Here is a 22,519-nt window from a genome sequence, read left to right as displayed (position 1 = left end):
CCCATGGCAGGGGGTGGGATGAGATGAGCTTTAAGGTCCCTTCCAACCCAAACCATTCTCTAAGATTTAGAAAAGTTGGTTTCTGGAAGGGGAAGAGCAGGAGCGGTGTATAGGTGGATGATCCCAAATGCAAGGACTGGTTGCGCTCAGAGTTTCAAGGCTCAAGTTTCAGAAAGTGATTTTTTAATGGATTTCCATATATTCCTCAAATAGTTTTACACCCAGTTCTACAGGAATTATGGTATGTAAAAAATTAAGCATCAGTTTGAACAATGGAGGTTCACAGCAAGTCTTTGTGTTTAAATCCTGGCTTTAGCAGCCCTGTGGCCATCAGAGTCATAGGTTTGGGTGCCCTTTCTTCATCATGAGGAATGGCATTGAAACTCCTCAGGCTTAGGAATCTCGGGTGTTTTGGGGCAGGTCAGTCACCTCCTTTAAATGTTTTACACATTTCACAAAAGTTAGGCGTGAGAAATGGAAAGCCCTGCTTTGGTGATGAGGCAGGAAATGGCATTGATGCAAGAATGGCAAGGCCTTGCCTAAGCCTGAGTACAATGATCTCTTAGATTCTATTGTCCTGATGACCTAGAAAGCCCCTTGTGAAACAGCCCATCTTGTCAAGTATCCTTGATTTTCAGGGACATTCCTCATTTTGCGTCAAGCACTTCCTTTGTCCCAGCTCCCTCTGGCATCCATGGCCTGGGATTTACATGGCAGTAGACAATTGAAAGTAGCATTCATGAGCTGTTTCCTAAAACACCCCCTTACCCGGGCCTTTACAGAGAGTGCTCAGAGCACTGGTGCCTCATGTTCCAGCTTCACATCCCAGTCTCTTCTCCTCTGGTCTTGCTTTTTGTCCTGTGGCATCTCAGAGGATTCATCAAGAGGATTTTTGAAAGACAAACTGCAAAACTTTTTAAAACTCTCTGTGTTTTCCTAAAGAAATCAAAAGCCAAGTTCTCACATTTTTGCTGAGTGTATTTTTAATTTCAGGTACAAAATTTGCAACTGCATATATCTTTATTTTACCACACTACTAAGGCACTGTAGAAAGAAAAGAAAAATGTTTTGAAGTCTGTTTTTAAAAAAAACTTGCCAAAAGTGATGGTTCCTTGTGTTTCATATCATCAGGTGCCAGGTGAGTTAGTCAAAAGAAAGTGATCATGGAGATGTTTGATGATGAAAGACACTACTTTTATTTTTGTGACTGGCAAGCCAGGAAACAACTTTTATGTTTGCATAAACATCAATTCTCTCTTTCTCCATACATGTATAAACAAGGTTAAAGTCCAGGCTCTGAATGAAGCTGCAGGATATTCTAAATTTTGCTATGCTTTTCTTTGCTCTGCCTAAAGGAACTGTGTTCATTTTGCTTCCATAATCCTACTGTCTTTTTTTCCTCTAATGGTTTTCCCTTTTTATCCTGTTCTTACAGCCTGTCCCACCATCACCTCCACGGAAGGGTCCATAAGAGGTACAGTAGCATATCCAAGCCCTGGTGCTGCTGGGCTGTAACTGAAAACAGTCTGGTCTTGATTTGGAGACATGTGCAAGAGCTGAGATGGGGGGGAAATGTCCCAAAGAAAAGGGGAGAAGTGTGAGAACCAAAATTGGAACATGTATTTTGTCAGGTAGAAGGATATTTTGCAGTACCTGAATTGTTATGTTCTGCTCCATCAGCTCGTGCTCTTGGCTGTTAGTGCTTAACACCAGGATATTCAGCAGCCTTAAGGAGGTGAAGCTTCAAACAGCCATTGAATTTCAAGAGGATTTGAATTCCTAACTCACAAAGGCTCCTCAGACTCCAAACCTCTCAGTCTGTCCCCAGGATCACCTGTGCAGCCTCCAGAGGAGGTCTCGCTGCCCGAGGAGCTCTCTGCAGTCAGGCTGCACGGACTTGCTGGGGCAGCGAGTTCCCCTTTCTCCTGTCTGTGCAAGTGTTTCTTACTGAGAAACCCTGAGTTCTGCTTAGAAAGGGGTAACACCTCCTTCCCAGAGAGTTCTGTGTCACAGGTGAGACTGAGAACCTGGCTGCAGCTCTCAGGTCTGGTTAGTCCGTGGCTGAGTCACTTCATCTTTGCCCAAGGCAGGTTGGACGTGGCCCTGAGCAAACTGATCTTGCAGGTAACATCCCTGCCCATGGAACCAGATGATTTTAAGGTCTCTTCCAACTCAAGCTGTTCTATGATTCCATGATTCTGTGATAACAATGGGATTGTATTTCAATATGTTTTTAATTGTGACTCAAGCCTTCTCTTCCTGCACATTTTAAAGGAAGTTTCAGTGGCAGAAGCTCCATACCAGAGATAAATGGCCCTTGAGTAGGTCATTTATTTCAGCAGACTCCCTTGTACTGTTGGGATATGAAAAAAATAATAAAATAAAAGCACCCTGGGCCAGCCCCCAGGCAAAATAAAAACTCAAGCCAAGAAACTGCAGAAGATTGTCAATGGTGGAGGGGTGAGGGAATCCAGACTGAAAGCACCACACTGAAATGAAGCCCTTCCATTTGCTAAGGAAGGAACCATCTCCTTCATTCCAGTGTGCTGCAAACTCAGATAAACTCGAAAAGAATCCAAAGGGTGAGATCTTGTCTTACTGAGCAGAAAACTGAAATGAAAATGACTTGGAGCTTTAATGATGAGCTGGGGGAGAGAGACGAAGCTGCACGAGCCAGAGGCAATGTCAGAGGAGAATCTCTGTAGCCCACACAAGGCAGGTCACCCCTGGGTGTCTCCTGAAAATGGAGAGAAATGGAAATGTTCATATTTTAAAGTTTTTTTCCTATTTTTTCTGGCTCTTACATTTAAGACATTTCAGAGTAGAAATAATTTTCTCTCCCTGCTAGCAATTACTGGACTGATTCCATGCCTTTTGAAGATAATACTTTGTGTGTAGTTGAAAAGAAGAAAGTGTTGGAGTAGCATCTTTCTTGTTCGGTTTTTTTTTTTTCATTCTGAAGATTTGAAAACACAATTGTGAAAGTCTCCATCCTTTGTCCACTCTCCTTCAAGAGGAAGAGATTACAACAAATGTGCACACAAACTTACTTTCCCTGGCTGCCATTTGAGGAGTACACTCGAGCTGGTGTTGTATCATTACGGGCACTTTCTCCTGTCTCCTTCTCTGTGCTAATTCGACCTGCTCTTCAAACACACTTCTTTTGCACTCTTGTCTAACCACTGATTTTTCTGTTTTCCTTTGTTCCAGGATTTGATTTGATGGAAGCTTTTGGCTTGGTAGAGAAGGAATATTCCTCCATTAAAGGCGTAGCCATGGAGCCCTTTATATTCAGTGGTTCCCGCACCTTCACCCTGTTCAGAGACATTCAGCTCACCCAGAGGACCAGGTGGGAGCAGAGCTGCAGCTGTTGCCATCCTCATCCTCAGTCTCATGCCATGTACACGGCAAAGGAAGGTCATTTTGGGGAGGAAGGGTGCAGCCCCGCTGGCAGCTTCCAAATGAAATGATAAATATGACGAGCTAAATCAAACCACTGGTAGATTGAAAAAACAGCCAGAGGGTTTTTACTTAATGTATTAATAAATAAACACCTGACTTTCCTCAAGATGAGTTGTCATGCAGAAATTAAGGGGACACAATAGTATTTATTATACATTTGTAGAGCCCAACATTTTCACAGTGCTGTTTTTGGTTTCCCCAAAATCACTTTTTTCCAGCTTTTTTGTTGCTGTGATGGACATGAGGATCCTGTTACATATGGACACTGCACCAGTCTTTAAGCATTCTGTCCACAGCCACCTGCACTTCAGTGATGGCAGTTTGAGGTCACATTTTCATCTTCAGTCCCTTCTCCCAAACATCTCTGGTTTGGAGAGAGATCTTTGCTTTAGAAAATATCACTCTTGTGGCTGCTCTCTGCAGCCTGGGCTGCATTGGTGAGAGGGAATAACCACTGGCTCTGGGTTGTGGCATGACCCCATTCCGTTGCAAATGAAGCTTCTCCACAGGGTCCCGAGTGAGCCAGGCAGCTCCCATGACCTCATTCCTTTTTTATGATTATGAATCAGGAGTGATCTGACTCCTAACATTCATTGCTACTTTGTTTAAAGCCTAATTACTGAGCCACTGACTCTGCTTAATCTTTGTTAAAGAAGCAAAGCTGCTTAGAGTAAACAGTCAGGGAGATTCAGAGAACCCTTTGGTCTGAATACTCAGAAAATGATGGGCAAATCCTTTTGTTCATCTCTTATAGATGCCTTTCCAAGGACACCACCCCTTCAGAAAGCGAGAGAGAAAGAAAAAACTTGTATTATTTATGAATCATTCCTGAAAAGATGTCTGATGGGCTGTGTTTATGCTGTGCCAACGTGTCCTGTTTCAGATTACAGGCGTGTTTCAGGCAAAACCAATTTGACCTTCCCTTATTGCCTTGTATGCTCTCACTGCTGCCGAGCCTAAATCCTGCAGCAGGGATGTGGGGACCCAGAGGGGGCTTTTCTGTGGGCTCAGTGCTTATCCCTGAAAGGCATTTACACTGATTTAGGATAATAGAATCATTAAGGTTGGAAGAATCACTGAGTCCAGCCATTAACCTAATGCTGCCAGGTCTGCCACTAAACCATGTCACTTAGCCAAGAGTTTTGTGCCAAGGTTTAAAGATTCACCCCATGATGCATGGCAACCATTCCTCCTTCTTGAAGAGGAGATCTGGGGGAACCTGGCAGGGATGTTTTGTAGGCCTCCACTAGTCTCTCTTGTGAAAAGCATTAAGGCTGCACTCACTGAGGCAGCTCTGGCAGTGATGGATTGACACCAACTGCTCCTGGAGGACTGAGCATCCTCCAGCCATGAGGAGAAGCCCCCCATGAGTGCTCATGACTCAGCCCAGACTTCAGCAGGTCCAGGCTCTTTCTGGACATATCACCATCAACTCCTGGGAGCAAAGCTTTTCCAGGCCCCCCTGCCCAGCAAACACACTGGGTGAGGCCGCAGGATGTTGCCTGGTGATTTAAATCACCGATGTTCCCTTGGTTTGTGTCATTCCAGTGATGTCCACCTGTTTGCCATCCCACCCGAGCACACCATCATCATCCTCCTGCGCCTCCTGCCCGACTCCCCCAAGGAGCCCTTTGCTGTGTGGCAGGTCACGGACGAGGACTTCCAGCCTCTCCTGGGTGTTAACCTTGACCGTAAGCTTTCTTGCTAAATACATTAAATTTGGGTGTTTCCATACATTTTGCAAGCAGCAGAACTCACTTGGATAATTTTAATGGTTTCCGAACTCAGCAGCAGTTTCTTGGAAAGCTTTGTCGGGGCTGCCAACCTCACATTTAAAACAAGGCCCAGTGCAATTAAAAGACATGTTTTCATTTTTATTCTACTTGTAACATATTCTTTATTTTACATATTTTTTTCCATTGTTTAAAAGCATTTCTTGATTACATAGGAAATCTTCCACCATGTTTAAGCCTAATTATTTACTATTTTATATGTGTGTGAAATCAACTTCTCTTTTAACTCCAAGCTGTTTTCTGTCCTATTTTCCCTGTAGCCAGTAAGAAATCCTTGACCTATTTCAATCATGACTACAAGGCTGATTTACAGGAAGTCTCCTTTGACCAGCAGGAAGTGAAGAAGATATTCTATGGGAGCTTTCATAAGGTCCTTGTCAAGAGAGGGAGAAATGTAGCTCATGATCTCACTCTGGTCTGGGAGTGTTTTGCCAGCAATGTGTGTTGTTCAAAGTGAGGAGTGATTATCCAAATGCTTTGCATCCTGGTTTCCAGGGAAATGGCCAACCTCTTTGATATGCTGAAATTCATAATTGTAAAGAATTTAAGTGGATCTCATGATCAAAATGTGATATCCACATATCGATTTTTCCCTTTTCCCCCAGACTCCAAAAATTGAGGTGTTTTTTAAGTCTTTATAATCGGAAAAAGTTGAAAATTTATTTTTTTTTTTTTTAGAATTTAGAATTTTGGTAACCATTTAGTTCTGAATGAAAGGAAAAGAGAATCCAGCCTTAAGAGAAAGCCACTTTATCACTCATAACAGGGTGGGGGTTTTGGCTGTGTCCTCATAGCAAAGGTGTTGCACCCAAATGAGCGATGAGCTCCTCCTGTGGGTATCTGTGGGCAGGTTCATTGCTCAGCTGCAGAAAGCTTTTCCCACGGAGAGTTGTGGGCATCAACAAGGGAAAGCACATACTAAAACTTATTCCTGGGCCCCCTTGATCCATTCACTCATTAAAAACACCCCACCCATGCCAGCAGATGGGCTGCAGATGGGACAGAAGGTGTCACTGTCGGTAGGAGACCCCCTCATCCCACCACGGAGCTCCAACACCCCTTTTTCCACCTGCTGCCCAGGTGCACGTGGCCGTGAGCCACTTTAAGGTCAAGCTCTATGTGGACTGCAAGAAAATAGCAGAGAAACCCATCAACACCCTCGGCAGCATCTCCACAGCCGGCTTCATCATGCTGGGAAAAGTGACCAGGACCAGAGGGCCCCGCAGCGGCTCCGTGCCGGTGAGTCCTGGGAAGCGCTGCCGGGGCTGGCTGGGGTGGGCACATGGGCAGGAGTGCCGTGTCACATCATGCTCACTGAACACCTCCAACACTGCTGTGATGCACGGCTGTGTCCTGATCCCACTGATCCCTGGGGTTTTAATGAGCTTTCCCAGCACAGGGAGAGCGTTTTTTGTCCTTCTCACCTCCTGCCTTGGTGTGGGGACCGTGATGGGGGGCAGCAGCATGAGTGTGTCCCAGAGGGGCCTTCTGCTGGCTGGGGGTTGGGGAAGCACAGCTCCTGCCCTGAGATGCTGAAGCAGACAGGAGGGTTTGGGAATTGCTTCTGCAAGGAAAGTTGTGCACATCAACCCACACGGGGCGATGTCGGGAAATGCTGGTGGCTGAAGGCAGCAGAGCTGGGTGTGCCTCAGTCTCCAGTGTGTTTGGATGTGTCTATCTGCATGCAAATGAGAGGAAATTAATCTCCAGTAGAGAGGCTCTTTATCTGCTGCTACTTAGAAAAAAAACCCCAAGCCAAACAGTGAGTGCCAGCCTGCAGGTATGTCCTCACTGCATCACACAGAGCTGCAGGGAGCTGCTCCCTGCAAGGGGACAGAAAAAGGGGATGTGTGGACTCGGTGTCCTGCCCTGTGCACAGTCCTCAGGGCAAAAACACCCTTCCCCTGTCAGTCTGTTCCATGCTTACTCCCCAAAGCAGGAGTGTGAATTATGTGCAGAATCAGTGGCAAGTTCACCACTCACAAGGTTCTAGTGGGGCTGTAGGAAACCATTCACCACCGATGTGCAGATCTTGCTCCTTGGCTCTACTTTTAGATCTAGAACTCCAGGGGGAAACGGCTCATCAGGTGATTTATAACTCCCCTTCCCTCAAAGCAGCACAGTAAAAACAGTTTATCCCTTGTGCATCCCCAGCTGCAAACTGAGAGGCAGAGGTCTGGGATATACCAGGAAAAAAGTGGAATTGCCCGTAAGATACAGGCTCAGCTGTGTAACAAACCAGGGGACAGTGTATTCAGTCAGTATTTACTTGTTTCCTAAATAAATTCTGCGGCAATTTGATCACAAGCCTGTGGCCATCAAGGCAGGAATCTGTGCTTCCCTTGTCCCTCCCAAATTCTCCCTGCTACCACCTTAACTAGACAGGTCTGGCCAAATAATGAACAGCCTTGTGCCGTCCCTACTGCCGTTGCCTTTCAAGCACAGCAACATTTCACATCTTCCACAGCTCTGCTGCCCTTGAGAAGACACAGTGCCTCATTACTGGTTATCATGGAACCTTATTTAATTTAAGAAATCTTTAAATGCCACTTGATCTGCTGGGCTCATCTGTATCCGTACGGTGCCTGTCACCCTCCCTGGGCTGTACAGCTCGCTCCTTGTTAAATGCATGGAGTGAAAGAAAAAAAAAAAAGAGAGAAGAGAAATGGAACCAAGGAAAGAAAAATTAATCTCTGCCTCGTTATTTTGTTTGGCTTTGTGCAGTTTGTGCTTTTCTGTTAATCAGAATGGGAAGATGTGGCTGCTGTGAGGGAGGCAGTGAAAGACCAGTTGGGGTTTCTGGGGAGGGGATCTCATCTGCCCTGGGAAATGCTGCTGCCACATTTACTCTTCTCTCCATACCCCCAAGGGGAGCAAATCAAAGTTTGCTTTCATGTTGTGGTGGTGCTGATGCCCAATTAGTTGAGAACCTGGTGCTATTGCAGGGCTGTGAGTAAATTGGAGACTTGCTGTGAAGCTGCTTTGTTGACTTGCTTAGCAAGACAGAGACCTGAGGGCTTGTGGAACGCTCAGTCTGGGGGTAGTTTTCATGTTGTGGCTTTTTTGGGGCACAGTTATAATTGGGACCACACACAAGAGTCCTGTCAGATCATCTCTGAAGATTATTTTTATCACTTGAACTTCATAAGATTTGGTGACAGGTGGTGGGAGCCAGTGCTACTTTCTTATCAAACTCTCTTTTTTCCCCCAGTTCCAGCTGCAGTCTCTGAAGATCTTGTGCAGCAGTGTAGGGGCAGAGCAGGACAGGTGCTGTGATCTCCCTGCAGTGGTAAGACAAGGGGCACCACTCTGCTCATTGACAGGAAGCTGGGGAGGATGGGACAAGTCCATGGCACTGAAGTGATGCTGCAAATGGTTTTGATAGACTCAAGAGGGAAAGCATTTTTTCCCCTCTTCTCTTGGGAATAACACCAGCATGTTTCTTGATGAAGTAAACAAAAATATATTTGCTTCAAAAAGAGTGAAAACTTCAAATTCCTGTGCAGTGCTTGTTTCTCCTGTCATAACCTCATCCAGGAGCCCTGGCAGTCCTACAGCTTTGCTGCCATCTCATGAGACACAGCATCCCCCACTCTTCCTTTCATTTCTCAACACAGAGAGCTGCTATGTGGGGTGTATAAATATGTAGAAAGGAGAAAATTATCTTCCAATATGTGGTTTGCATATTGCAGGCAGGGCTGGTTCATAGGTTTTTTGTCTAAACTTGTTATTCAACAGAAAAAATAAAGCATTCGATTGCTCACAAAAATCTCTCAGTGGAATAGAAAAAAAATCTGCTTTTCTTCAAGTAAAAGACTGAATTTTGAAACACTGAGTGAGCCATCCTGCTCTTGCTGTGCAGCTGCTCATGATTGTTTTTGGCTTGATTTCATTTCAGAGGGATGAGGACACCTGCCCTACCTTGGCTCCTGCCTGTTCTTGCACTTCTGGGCGCCCAGGCTTGCCAGGACCCCCGGGGCCCCCTGTAAGTTCACCCTCCTGCCCCGTGTGTTGCATGTGCTGGTGTTGCTTCATTTTTTGTGGCATGTTGGGCATGTGGATCACACTCCTGGGGCTCTGTGAAGTTTTAGAATCACAGAATCGTTCAAGTTGGAAAAGATCCTAAAGATCATTGAACCCACCCATTAATCAGGGCCACCAAGCCCAGCACTAAACCATGTCCCCAAGTGCCACATCTACCCCTTTTAAATCCCTGGAGGGGTGGTGACTTCACCCCTGCCCTGAGCAGCCTGTGCCAGGGCTTGACAACCCTTTTGGTGAAGAAATTTTATCCTCATGTCTAATCTAGACCTCCCCTGGTGCAACTTGAGGCCATTTCCTCTCATCCTAACTCAAGGAGCTCTTCCAGGGCAAGGCTGAGAGTTTCCCTTTGGATTTTGGATGGTGATAAAATGGGGAGATGGAGAGTTGGCAGTGCAACAGCTGCAGCTGGGAACAGGCTGAGCAGCTCCTGGTGCCACATTAATCCTCTTAGGAGAGGAGGACGGGTCACCCTTAGTGTCTGCAGAGATTTCATCTCATGGATTGGAGGCTCTGAAACTCTCTGTAAATTTAAAGAAAAAACAACTCACCAAAAAAATCTTCCTGTCTGGATCCTGTTGGAGTCTTGTAAGTGTCTGTGTGGGTGGACAGTGCAAAGAGAAAGGGGAGACTTTGCTATCCTGTCTGTCCCCAAAGCTCTCTTTCTGAATGTCACTTGCAAGAAAACCCTGAAGAAATGAGGGGGAAGAGAAAACAGTCATTACATATGCAGTATGCTCAGGAAAAAGGGCATAAATTCTGCCCTATCCATTATGGATGCAGGAAAGCTGTCATGGGCTTAAATCACAGGAGAAAATATTCCTGTTAAACACTAGGAAGCAGTTATAAAAAAAAATCGCTTTTTGAAAATTTGGGGGAAAACATTTGATTTGCACAAACCAGCTGAAACCTGACAGACAGCCTGTCCAGAGCACCTCAGTTCAATCACTCCAGGTGCTTTTCTTCTGGAAAATAACCATTATGGAAACATTTGCCTCCTTTTTCAAGTGAAAAGGTCTCAGATCACCTCCTGCATTGACCTGTGGTTTAGCTGGGAGTTCAGTTCCGTGAGAGGAAAGTGCCTCATTGCAGAGTAATTACTTGCTCATTCCGGTGGAAGTTTAATTAACAGCACACTCCACTGTCACAGTTTGCTCCAATATCCTAAGTGCATAATTACCAGCTTGCATTGCCCTGTGGTTTAAGCATCTCCACAGACAACTCCTTAAAGAGCAGGACTCTTTAAAGCATTAGAGGAAATCGGGTTTTGACACATAACCTTCTCCTCACACCACTGAACCCCTGGTAATTTGCTGCAGTTACAACAGCACTCGCTGCTATTTTTAAAACTCCGGTTAGCAGGACATGTCCCACCTTGTATTTATCACTGTCCTTAATGAGTGTTTCTGACCAGATCCAGCTGGCTTCTGGAATGAGTTTCTGAACACTTCTGAAAGCACTTTTCCCAAAGTTCCCTGCCCGTGCTTCTCAATTCAAATCCACGTTTTTATTGGATTCAAGAATAGCAATGTTCAGATTAAGATGTCAAAATTCACACACAATGAGTTCATGCCAGAAGGTTGGTTTCTTCTCCACACCCAGCGTCAGGCAGAGGCAGAGCTAAGCCAGGTCTCCCAGAGCCAGGTGCTGTCCCTGATCTCAGCACGTGTCTCTTCTCTGGGATGGAGAATATAAAACCCAACAGAGTCTCAGAGGGGTGTGGATGTGAGCACCCCTTTTTTTCCTTCTCAAGTGTGTTCCCATGTCCATATGAGATGTCGTCTCAGCATGGATCCACTGAGGGAGTTGGAGGGAGCTGAAACAGGTTGGGACTTCCTCTCTCCCTGCTGGGAGTGAGTGCTGTGTTCCCAAGGCTGGTCATGGAGGGGCTGTGCTGTTCCTTTCTTCTTCCCTTTCCCGCATTTCCCAGACAACTCAGCTAATTTTCTTCTTGTCTCTATTTGGTGTGAGCTCTGTGGGGCAGGAAGCATCTTTCACTGTGGGGCAGTGAAATGCACAAAGTTCTGTCCCCTAGGCTCCTTGCTACAGTGCAGTAAATATGATGATGTTCTTTGTGTCCCACTGGCAGGGCAGCCCTGGGAGGAGAGGACCTCAGGGGGAGCAGGGAGAGCCAGGACCCAAGGTGAGTCCTTAGGCTGGAGATTATCTCACTGCACCAAGCTGAGCCCAAACAGAGTCTTAACAACACATCGAGGAGGATGGGATCACTTATCATTAATTACATGCTCAGCTGGGCTTTGGAAATTGAGATCATGAGCCCGGTTGTGCTGAATTAATGCACTGTACATGGTCAGCAGTGCCCTCTGAGAGCAGCTGTGCTGGGACAGGGTCAGGCTTTGCACTGTGCTTGTGGTTGCTGCCAAGCCTCCGGAGCAGACACATTGGTACTGCCCTGGGGCTGAGCAGCATGGGGAGCTGAGCACGGGGAATGGCTGGGTCTGAATCCCCCAGCCCTGGGGATGGGAGCAAGCTCTGGTGCAAGTGTTCACAGCTCCATGGATCAGCACAGGGCAGAGCCAGAGCAGCCCGCTGGTGCCATTTTTTGGGATTACATCTGGGAAAGCAGCATGGCTACAGGGGAAAGATCTGAGGGAAGGAGTGAGAATGGATACAGATCACAGCAATGGGCTAAGGAACGTTTCCCTTTGCTCTATGATTACATTGAATAACAGGAATAACTGCTTGGAAAGGTGAATTGTGCTCTGCAAAGCACCCTTTGCAGCTTTGCTGTCTGCTCCCATGAAAGATGAACCAAAATCTTGGATCTAAAATACAAAGGCAGCTGAGGTTACCGGAGATGTCCTCAGTGCCCCAATTTCATCTTGAATCCCGTAGATGGTTCATGCTGACCCAGCTCGAGCAGTGCAGCCCATGAGGACAGCAGGCACCGACCACTTCCCTTCCCTATGACTGTTTCCTTGTCTTTGGTTTCAGGGTGAACCAGGCCCACCTGGACAAGTAGGACCAGCGGGTCCCAGTGGCCAACAAGGCTCTCCAGGTTCCCAAGGAATCACAGTTCAGGGCCCTGTGGTATGTGACCTCTTCCATTGCCTTTTTTTTTCACTCACTCTTTGCAGTTAGAACCTGTCTCAGAAACGGGTATCAATGCTGTGATTTATGTATTTACATCACCCTCACTAACAGCTGAACAGCTGCAGAGGGAGAGCTGACAATCAGTGAGTTTTATGCTGATGAGGCCCTGCACTTAATCATTCTGGCCAAAGCTTGTTTTTGTCCAGACTCTCCTTAACGGGCTTTTGTTGAAAGCAGCCCAGTGGGGTCCTTTCCAACTCAGGATATCCTATGAATATTCAGGCATTTTGCTTTCCAGCGATCATCACTGCTTGGCAGGGAGTAGTGGGGAGGGCTGCCACGTGTTTGGGATGGCAGAAATCCCTGTGCACATGCTGTGGCTGTAAATTACCCTGGAACACTGCAGGGAGCAGGAACAACCCGGGACATGGATGTGGAGCAGCAGGATGCTCTTTGCCTTAAAGCCTTCTGCCACACACCCAACTGTGTGCTTCTGTTTTTATCCAAGGGACCACCAGGAATTAAAGGAGAGAAAGGAGACACTGGAATCCCTGGCATGCAGGTAATGGTAAACACCACTCCTTCTACTTGTCCCGAAGATTTGCCCTTTTTTTCTGAGTAACTACTTGAGGGAAATCTGAAAAGTTGTTGCTGTTGTCTGCTTGGGAACTGTCATTTTGGAGTGTCATCACTTTCCCAAGGGAAACTGAGTCACTTGGTGTAAGAAAGATAGACCTATCTGGAAGCTAGATATGATGGAATTAAAACTGGGACAACAGTCCTTGCTCTGTTTAATGAATAAATCTGTTTCTTCTTTGACATTTTTCTTTTGTCCTCTGTTACAAGATGAATTAGGGCAGTGATAATCAGATGCTGACTTTACCCAGCCATTCTGATTTACAGGGCATTCCTGGTGTGCAGGGAACTCCAGGCAGGGATGGACTTCAAGGCGCAAAGGTAAAACACCTCACCCCTGAGCTTTTATGTGAGGTTGCTTAAAAATCTGCTGGGAGTGTCCCAGCAGAGACCCAAAACATCCCTATGCACTCAGTGTAGAAGTGAATGGTCTTTTCACAACACCAGAGGGACTGGGGAAAAAAATGGGATCATTTCAAGTTTGGCCAAATTTGAGCAGGTGCCACCCTTCCTGCTGCTCGACAGATGCTTGTTTTACCCATTTGTAGCGAGTTCCTGTTAAAAGCAGCACATGGAAAAACATCTCACTGCCGATGAGGTCTCTTAGAATCCTCTCATTAGTAAATGACTGGATTTGGCTTTGCAGGGTGTGAGGGGACTAGAAGGCACAGCTGGGCCTCCAGGACCTCCTGGACCAAGGGTGAGTACTCGCTGTGAGTGATGCACATCAAAATCTGTTCCTCAGCAGAGTTTCGTGGTTTCACCTGAAAGTGTCAGGGCAAACCCCCTTTGCAGGGTACCATGGGGATCACCTGGCACATTGTGCAGGAGCCCCCTTTCCCTGCCACTCTCAGTGTGAGAAGAAAATTCTTGGCCTCCTCTGGCAAGTCCTGAGGAAGCTTCATCCCAGCGTGGAGATTCTTGTTTTGCTATTTTCACTTTCCTGACACTACTGTTTTCCAGCTGCTGGTTGAGTTGGAGGTGATTTGGCTTGCTAGACTGAAATCAGCAGGAGCTGGAGGATGCAGGCAGTGTGAAAGGTTTCCCCCCACATCACTGCCAGTATCTGCAGCCAGGCCTGGAGCAGAACTTTGAGATCTGTTGATTTACAGCTGTTAATTGGAAGGCACCACAGGAACATTTCATTTTACTTGGGAAACTGAACCAAATTTGGGTTTAGTTGATGGCTGGTGGACCTGATAAGTTACTAATTCTCACAGCTGAATCTCACATCTGAGTCTCACTGCTGAATTATAAGGAATTTGGCAGTAGTTGTGCTAAGTTATTTATGGGAGCCAAGGTTGAATTCAGCTTGTAACTTTGACTTGTTCATCCTGGGAAGATGTGGAGCTGGCAGGGTTGAGCCTCAGCTTTTTAAATATGAGGAAAGCACTGTCATCTTCAGAGCAGGCTCTGTAAGCTGTTCTGGTGCTGTCTTGAAAACTTTTCTCATTTTCACTGTTCAGAAAAGTTGCTAATATCTACTGAGTTTAAATGTAATAGCTGGAAAATTCTAAAAGAAAGTATTTCTGCTAGTTGTTTTTGGCTAATTTTTTTTCTTCCCTTTATGGCTCCAAAAGGCATAGAAACTTTACAAAGAGGAGATGAATGACCACAGAAGGTGCTTCCCACTCTCTAAGCTGCTGTTAATGTTGTAAAGTATTAGAGGCTAGCACAGGTTTTAAAGGAAAAGGAAAACAACCATGTGGTACTGGGAGGCTGAAGAAAAGGGTTGTGCTCTAGGCTATGTCTAAATCTGAATATCTAATGAAGGATCAAAAGCCTGTAGAATATAAACTGCATTGCAGTTTGTTGGTAAAACTCAGCTTTGCTGGCTTGGCCATAATTGAGGTGGTGATGGGAAATGATGTGAACATGACTCACACACACAATGTGCTTTTAACAGTGGGCTCGTGGCTGGACAGGAAACTTAAGGCTACTGTTCCCTTGCTTGAGTCCTCTAAACTCACACTGCTGGTGGCCCTGTAGCCCTTGAACAGAAAAATAAGTTTGGAAATAACTGGATTTTTAATGTCTGCAGGGTTTCCAAGGAGCAACAGGCACCCGAGGCAGCAGTGGCGAGAAGGGACCTCCGGGTGATGTTGGGCCAACAGTAGGTTTCTGCTTTTTGGTCTCAAAGAAGGCCAAGGCATGGAATAATTGAATGGAAATGAGCTGTTCCCACAGCAGCTCTCCCTCAGAGTCTAAAGGATGCTTTAAATTCACACTCATCCTTCCTAAGGCAATGTCTGGGCAGTCAAAGCCCAGGCTACTAATCTGTTGATAAAACATTCAACAAACCCCACCTCCCTTCGCCCTCTGTAGATTCACCTGCTACACAAAATCTAAACAAATTTCTGGTGTAAGCTTCTAGAATAAAGCAAGAGAGTCACTCCTGAGCTATAGCAGCCAGCATTGGGCTTGTAGGTGAAACCCCAGATCTAAATGTCGCAGGTATTTCTTCTTTTCAGATGTTAAAAACCACCTGCCCAGTTGGGAAATCTGTTCAAAGATCACAGCTGAGAAATTTCTGCTTCCCTATGGATGGTGCTTATCCCACTGCTCCAGTTACTGATTTATTATTATTTTTCTATAAAAACAAAGTGTTCCTATGAACTTAAAGCTCTTATAAGCACTGCCAGAAGGAAACAGCAAGAGTGTGAGAAACAAACTTTGTGCTCCATGTCCCACTAATGTAACCCACACCCCCACTGAATTTGTTTTCTGTTCTTCCTTGCCTTATTTATTTTTAATTTTTTTTCCCTATAGGGGCTGCCAGGTCCAAAAGGAGAAAGAGGAGAGAAAGTGAGTTTTTGTGGTGCCAGGTGACACTGTCAGTTCATCCTACACTCAAAAGAGTGGGTGTGGTAACCTGAATTGCAACCTTTGCTTACAAATACAAGCCAGACCTCTCCAGTGATGACTGTACCTATTGCTTGTTGCCTTTCCTTTCACCTGCAGGGGCTGGGCTGGTGGGATATAAATAATCCCACAGCAGTCAGGAGCTCCTTAGTATCATTTGTAGTAATGAAGCAGAAATGTCAAATGCAAATCTATTCTTTGCTGAGAAGGAAAAAAAACCAAACCCACTTTGTTCTGGTTTAATGTGTTGCAAAAGGGAACTCATCTGCAATAATCATTGTCTGTGCCCCAGTACAGAACCCTGGCAGTCAGGACATCCACACTACCTTGGAAGGTTATTTTGTTGGGAAGTTTTTCAGGTTTTTCTCATCCTGACTTCTGGTTAAATTAAAATGCCATGTCTTTCTAGGAGTCATTGCCAAGATTGACTTATGCAAATTTGTCTTCAGACAGGGATGAGGTGCTTTTGTCTCAAGTTAATGCCTCAGAATTATAATTTTTAAGAGCATTCTCCTTCCAATCCCACCAGCTTTTCTTTTTCTAGACTTTTCTTTACATTGGAACTTTCAATTCCCCCCTCCCTTGGGTGTTGCACCAAGCAGTTTTTTAAGCCTGGATTATCTGCACTGTTATCCAGCCAGAGATATATGTTTTATAAACAGTTCTGGAAGTACATGCATTAGGTATGAATTTTCAGTCAGTGCTTATTTTTAAGCAGGTTTTTGCATTTTTATCACTTTTCCCTGCTTTACTAAACTTTCTAGAGGGCCCCTTAATCATGATTTATTCAAAATACAGGAAGAATCAATATTCATAGAAGATGGAGTCAGAGATAGGATGTTGTAATATCTGATCATACTAAATGTTTTACATATCACAGAACACTGAGTTATAGACTTAGCATCTTTTCTGATAAAATTTGAGGGTGAAATTTGCTCTCCCTTTTTTGGTAATTATTTAGATTCAGTCTGGGCCTTTTGATATGCAGGAGAAAAGCAATTATTGATGTTTCCAATTTCAATTTTCTGGTTTCAGAGCTTCGTGATAAATAAATAGAGCTGCATTTCACAGTAATTAATATCTCTGGAACACAAGCTGAGAAAATGAATGGGCTGAAAGCTATAATGCATTAGGATATCGATCCTTTCTAAAAGATATTAATACTTCCTTTTTTTCTTAATTTAAAAAAAAATTGCTTCATTTTAGGGGGAACCACAGTCTTTGGCCACAATTTACCAGCTCGTTAGCCAGGCTTGTGAGCGGATGATCCAGAGTGAGTACAACCAACCCAACTCCTGAGTGTGTTCATGTGGTGATAGGACAAGGGGGACTGGCTTAATTAAGCTGGAAGAATACATTTATATCAGATATAAAATTGTTCCCTGTGAGGGTGGGAAGGCCCTGGCACAGGGTGCCCAGAGAAGCTGTGGCTGCCCCATCCCTGGAAGTGTCCCAGGCCAGGTTGGATGGGGCTTGGAGCAACCTGGGATAGTGGAAGGTGTCCCTGCCCATGGCTGGGGGGTGGAATGAGATGAGCTTTAAAGTCCCTTCTAAGTGAAACCATCTGTGAGTCTGTGATCCTGTGACTCTCCAGCAGTGGAAAACCAGAGGAGAGACAGCCTGAAGCTGTAGTGGTCCCAGGAGCTCCAGCACCCTGTGGCCTGCTGAGCACCACAGATAGCAAATGTCCCATCTCAGGCTCTAAGCCCTACTTTGGCTTTAGCAGGTGGCATTAGCACAGAGAAGACCTGTGAAATATTTATTTGCAAAACCCTCTGGTGTTTTGAAAAGCCTCCTTTATTTCTTAAATGGAGAAGCTTGAAACTAATTTGAGAGAAATTATTCTTTCAGTGATATGTGCTGATTCCTCCCAAGATGAGGCAGTTTTGTAAAGCTCCTGTGCTGTGATGTGCAAAGAGAAGCAGTGGCTTGTCCAAGGTCAGGCAGCAAAGTCATCACTCAGCTGCCCATCTTCATCTTCTGCCTTTCTCAGTTGGGACTGACAGCTTTTTAGCACTGGCTGATCATTTTGAGTACCTTTTTAGACAAAATCCTTTGATTTTTATGTCTCTTCTGAATTTCCCAGCCAAGGAAACATTTTTTTTCTGCCTTGCCTTCTCAGCTCATGTGTTGAAATTTGATTCATTCATACATGAACATGCAAGGAAACCAGTTCCCATTTGGGAGGAAAGGTTAAAACCAGGAGAACCAGGACCACCAGGTCCTCCAGGCCCACCTGGGAGCAGTGGAGAAAGAGGAGAAAATGGCACCCCTGGACAGCCAGGCAAAGATGGGTATCCAGGAGAGAGAGGTATGGACAGAAGTGTTCATAAACATTTTTCACTGTATCTTTGATACTTTAACTAAACATCTCAGTGCCTCAAGCAGTAATGTAAAGATAATCCATGATATTATCTAATTTCATTGCTGTTTTCCTTTTGGACTCCTCAGTTCTAGGAAGAGACACCCAAGTTATAAATCTCAATGAGTAGGGAGAAGCCAGATGGAGCCCACTCTATTTTCAAGCTCTGCATTGAGGGAAAGGCCAGTTTGGCACCATTTGTAGGTTTGGGGGGCATGGAGAGTTTAATTTTAGAGGGCAGGAGGTTTTTCCTATAGAAAGGCAAAAGAAGCAGCCTTTTGGGTGAACACATGGTGGTGGAACAGATCGACTTTGGGCAGAAATGAGAAGTGTTGGAAAACACCGATGGAGGGCATGAGGCAACTGAAGCAATCTTTAAAGGGGAAGCAAGTTTCTGGAGCAGTAGTTTCAACAGTGAAAGACTCAGATGTGACTAAAGAAATAGATTAATGTAATCTCAGAATTGGCCTCAGTTACTGCACACGAATGAGTGAAAGGTGGGAAGATGTTTTGCTTGGATTTGCAGATGATGTTTGTCAGTGGCTCAAGTAGTTGTCCGTCAAAATAAAAAGAAAAACATTGGTTTGAGCAGTGTCCTAACACCTCGGAGTAACTGGAAATGTTCTGTTTAACTCCTTCCTCCTGCAGTAATCAGTCCTAGCTGGTATCTGCAGAGTTTATCACAATGTCACTTCAGAGAAAAAGGAATAACAGCCTGCAGATTTTTCCAGCCTGCCGAGCAGGAGATGGGAGAAGATGGATTTCAATGAAAATGTCCACCTGAAGGACATGGTTGACTGAAATATTTTCATCCTAAAACAACGAAAAATCGTATTTTGTCAAAATGTACCTGTTTTCTCTGAGAGGTACTGGTTTCATGAGTAATTTAACATGAAAACAGCAATCCTGGCTAACCAACACCTGGTCAAAGAGACAGCTCAGCTTTGTGATTTGTTTGATGCGCATGAAGAGCACAGAGGTGGACCTGACTCTCAGGCTGGTGCAGTAACACTATTGCTATGAATTTCTCTGTGAAAAATTTCTATTCCCACCCCTCTTGGGCTGCAAATCAGTGCTGTGTGGATCAAAGAAATCAATGTCCTGTTGGTCATAGCAAGAGTAGGTGCCTGGGCTGAATGAAAGCAGATGGACGTTTCTCAGTGTTGCCAAGGGCTGTGACTCCACTTTGACATGTGGGGAGACTGCAGGAGCCTCAGTTCAGGGTGAAATTTGAAATACAGTGAAGCAATACTTATCTCTTATTTGTGAATAGGTGCCCCAGGGCCCAAAGGAGAGAAAGGGATGTCTGGAGCCAGTGAGGAAGGGAGCCAAGGACCCAGAGGCAGAACAGGTAGAGTGACCACAACCTCTGTTTATTGATCCAGCAAGGCCGTGTGATGGCCACCAGCTCTCAGATTCAAAGCATCATCCAGCTGAAGGAGCACTGTGGTGGGGTTGGACTGACCTTCCCACCACAGCCCTGCTGGCAGCATCCTTGATGGTTCCTCTCTGCTAAGATGCAAGAGATTACTCCAGGCAGCTTCTTCCCTCTGGTACCCATTCCCAGGGGATGATGTATTTTAAGGACCTGAGACACGTCCAGGCAGTTTTAGTTTTGCTGCCTTTTTGCATGCAAGACCAGATGCTCAGGAGATAGAAGCTCTGAAAATTCAGCTCATGGAACATAAGGGTTTGTGAGTAATCTGTGAGGATTTGGCGTACTCCTCCACCCTGATCCCTGCTTCTTGGGGGTCTGTGGGAAGTTTTCCACTGGCATAACAAACCAGGCACTGTCAAAAGAGTGTGGTCAAACGCATTCTTCATTTCATTTTCTATAGCTGAGATGTGAAGACACAAACCCCAATGACTCTGGGATGGATCCTGGGGTTAAGGTGATTCTCTGCATTAACATGTAGGTGGATTTTTGGGTTCTCATAACCAGGCTCCAGTTTTAGCTAAGCTGGGCACCCTTAAGGTCAAGAATACTGGGATTCAGAACATGTTTTCCAACAGGCAGGTCCTATTTGTCCACCAAAATGAGGAAGCCATGCTCAGAAAATAACCTGCCATGTAGGATGGAAGAAAATACAGAAGAGGTATCACACTGCTAAAGCAGATGTGCTACAGCTTACAGTGCTTCTCCTTCTGCAGGCCCTCCAGGAGAAGTTGTGCAGGGAAAACCAGGTCCGAAGGGTTACCCTGGGAATGCCGGTCCTCCAGGTTTCCCTGGTGCCAGAGGGCAGCCTGGGCAGCCTGGATATCCAGGGGGCTGTGATATCTCTGGATGTTATGAGGCCGATAGAAGAGGTAAGTCCTGACTATGTCAGTACAGAAGTTAGGATTTTATGGCTGGTCTCTGGTTACTTCTCTTGAGCCAGGCAGAGACCTCTGTTCATCCTTCAGGCACCATCACTGCTGCAAAGCCTCCTCTGAAAAGCAGTCAGGGTGATTCCCATGCAATCCACATGGATAAAAGCCAGCTCCATGGGCTGTTCCTCAGCCATCTTTCAGGGATTAACTCATAACTGCAGCAGTAGTCAGGCAGGTGGGGAGTGATCATGGGGAATCAGTTCTTCATGTCCCCAGCAATGTTTCCATGGGTGATGGAGCGAGGAACAATTCCTCAGTTCCTACATTTACATTTCATGGAGGCTCAGTGGTACAAAGACCTGGGCGATGAAGAAATTCCCTGGCATGGAACAAAAGGTTTACAAGGGAAAGGGATTAATTCTGTGCCATTCCTTCTCAGACCTTGACACTGATTTATTCATTTGCTCAGTGGCTTCATCCTTTCCACACACAGGTTTTGTCCCCTGATGGCTGGGGCGGAGGCAGCTGAAGACATTGCTTTTCCCTGGAAATCTCTGGAAGAAAACTCCATGCACTCCAAAAGAAGCAGCAACCCGAATAGCAGATGTGTTATGTTTTTTTAATGCTCCATCATTTCTGTATGGACAAGTCAATCAAACTCCACAGCCACAGCCTTTGTCTGGGGGAGCCATCTGTCTGCACAACTGCAGTGCTCCAACTCACATCTCACGTCCCACAGCAAGAAAAAAGGCACAACTGGACACTCAGGCTGACAGACTTGCAAGAAAAAGAATACTATCTTGAAATGCTCAGAAATAACAGATAATTTCTGCCTGTTTGTCTGATTGTGGTTTCTCTATGTCCATTGTTTTTCTGTGTCCCCAGCACAGAGAAAAATAGCACCTCATGACCAAAGAGGCAAATCCACTGGAGTAAATCTGCATTTTCTGCTGGCTGCCAAGGTAACAAAGTCTAGCACCATCTTGGCTCTTTCTGCTTTTGGCAGAATGCTGATGGTTTCCTTGCAGGGGTGTTTTGTACACCAACATTGCAACCAGAAATCACCTCAGTGTGATGTGACAAACCACTGTTCCACTCCTTCTCTGAGGCTTGGTAACTCAGGCAAAGCCTTACATGAGCCACAAACATGTGCTGAGAGGAGCTGGAGATTAACATACTGCCTTTTCCATGTCTCTCTCCTGCAGGCTGAGTAGCTACTTTACATTTTATGAGGTGGAATACTGAATAGCTCCGAGTCTGGCTTTTACCCATATGACATGGAAGTAATTGTCATGTTACACCCCTTTCCTTGCCATCAGCTGAGATGTGTCTGCAACAAATCATGCAGATATACTGAGAAAAATGTTCCTCCTTCTTTGCAAACACTGCTTCAGGCTGTGCTGGATCACTGCCTATAACCTGCCCCTGCTTCAGAAACAAACCTTCCTAAGCTCTGATTTAAACCCTAACCCTACAGCAGAGTAGGCACAAAAAGTATCAGTACAGGTTTTTCAAAGCTGTTAAGAGGTAAAAAATGGAGCATCGTGCACATTCCTGTGTATTTCTTCTGGATGTGTAATTTCTGCAGTTACATGCAGGCTGGCAGCCTGGGTGTTCATACAGCTACAGCCAACCTTTGAAAACTCAGCTGCAAATGTATCACATTTAGAAAGCAGATTGCCACACCAATACCAAGGAGAAAGAGGTTTACCTTAGGAGAATTGAGTTTTTTAGACAATGATTCCAAACATTATTTCTTCCAGTGATTAAGGAAAAGTCCTATAGAGCTAAGAAATTCTGCTAAAGGAACATTGGAACATGTCAGACTCTTGTGGGAGCCACCCTGCAACAAAAGTGAGATAAAATATGGTTACTGCATCCTGTAAGTATTTAAAGTAGTCCTTGGCTTTACATGTGTTCATTCTCTAGAAACTCCCAAGAATTAATATTTTCAGTATGACATACATTCCCTTTGGAAAATACAGGAAAATGCACAGAA

At 45.3% G+C, this 22,519-nt stretch overlaps 1 protein-coding gene across 4 annotated transcripts in view; it reads left to right on the top strand.

The window, feature by feature from the left end:
- The window catches only part of COL20A1 (collagen type XX alpha 1 chain), a 53,183-nt gene extending 31,211 nt beyond the window's left edge, over positions 1-21,972 (top strand). For 2 of the 4 annotated variants that reach the window (XM_069034378.1, XM_069034379.1), the window contains exons 22-40: positions 1,436-1,474; positions 3,211-3,349; positions 5,011-5,153; positions 5,516-5,625; positions 6,336-6,494; positions 8,467-8,544; positions 9,154-9,240; positions 11,386-11,439; positions 12,252-12,347; positions 12,859-12,912; positions 13,254-13,307; positions 13,633-13,686; positions 15,028-15,099; positions 15,756-15,791; positions 17,055-17,121; positions 17,971-18,159; positions 19,484-19,561; positions 20,362-20,517; positions 21,014-21,970. In XM_069034378.1, the coding sequence (XP_068890479.1) occupies positions 1,436-1,474; positions 3,211-3,349; positions 5,011-5,153; positions 5,516-5,625; positions 6,336-6,494; positions 8,467-8,544; positions 9,154-9,240; positions 11,386-11,439; positions 12,252-12,347; positions 12,859-12,912; positions 13,254-13,307; positions 13,633-13,686; positions 15,028-15,099; positions 15,756-15,791; positions 17,055-17,121; positions 17,971-18,159; positions 19,484-19,561; positions 20,362-20,517; positions 21,014-21,027 (1,679 nt within the window). In that variant the 3' untranslated portion in view covers positions 21,028-21,970. Of the gene's footprint in view, positions 1-1,435; positions 1,475-3,210; positions 3,350-5,010; positions 5,154-5,515; positions 5,626-6,335; positions 6,495-8,466; positions 8,545-9,153; positions 9,241-11,385; positions 11,440-12,251; positions 12,348-12,858; positions 12,913-13,253; positions 13,308-13,632; positions 13,687-15,027; positions 15,100-15,755; positions 15,792-17,054; positions 17,122-17,970; positions 18,160-19,483; positions 19,562-20,361; positions 20,518-21,013 lie in introns of all 4 variants that reach the window. The other 2 variants (XM_069034381.1, XM_069034380.1) reach the window with 2 other exon arrangements.
- The last annotated feature ends 547 nt before the right edge of the window (positions 21,973-22,519 follow it).

Source organism: Aphelocoma coerulescens, chromosome 20 (genome assembly GCF_041296385.1).
Source record: "Aphelocoma coerulescens isolate FSJ_1873_10779 chromosome 20, UR_Acoe_1.0, whole genome shotgun sequence".
NCBI classification, from domain to species: domain Eukaryota; kingdom Metazoa; phylum Chordata; class Aves; order Passeriformes; family Corvidae; genus Aphelocoma; species Aphelocoma coerulescens.
The sequence above is the reverse complement of the archived record's forward strand: the minus strand, read 5'-3'. Positions and strand labels throughout refer to the sequence as shown.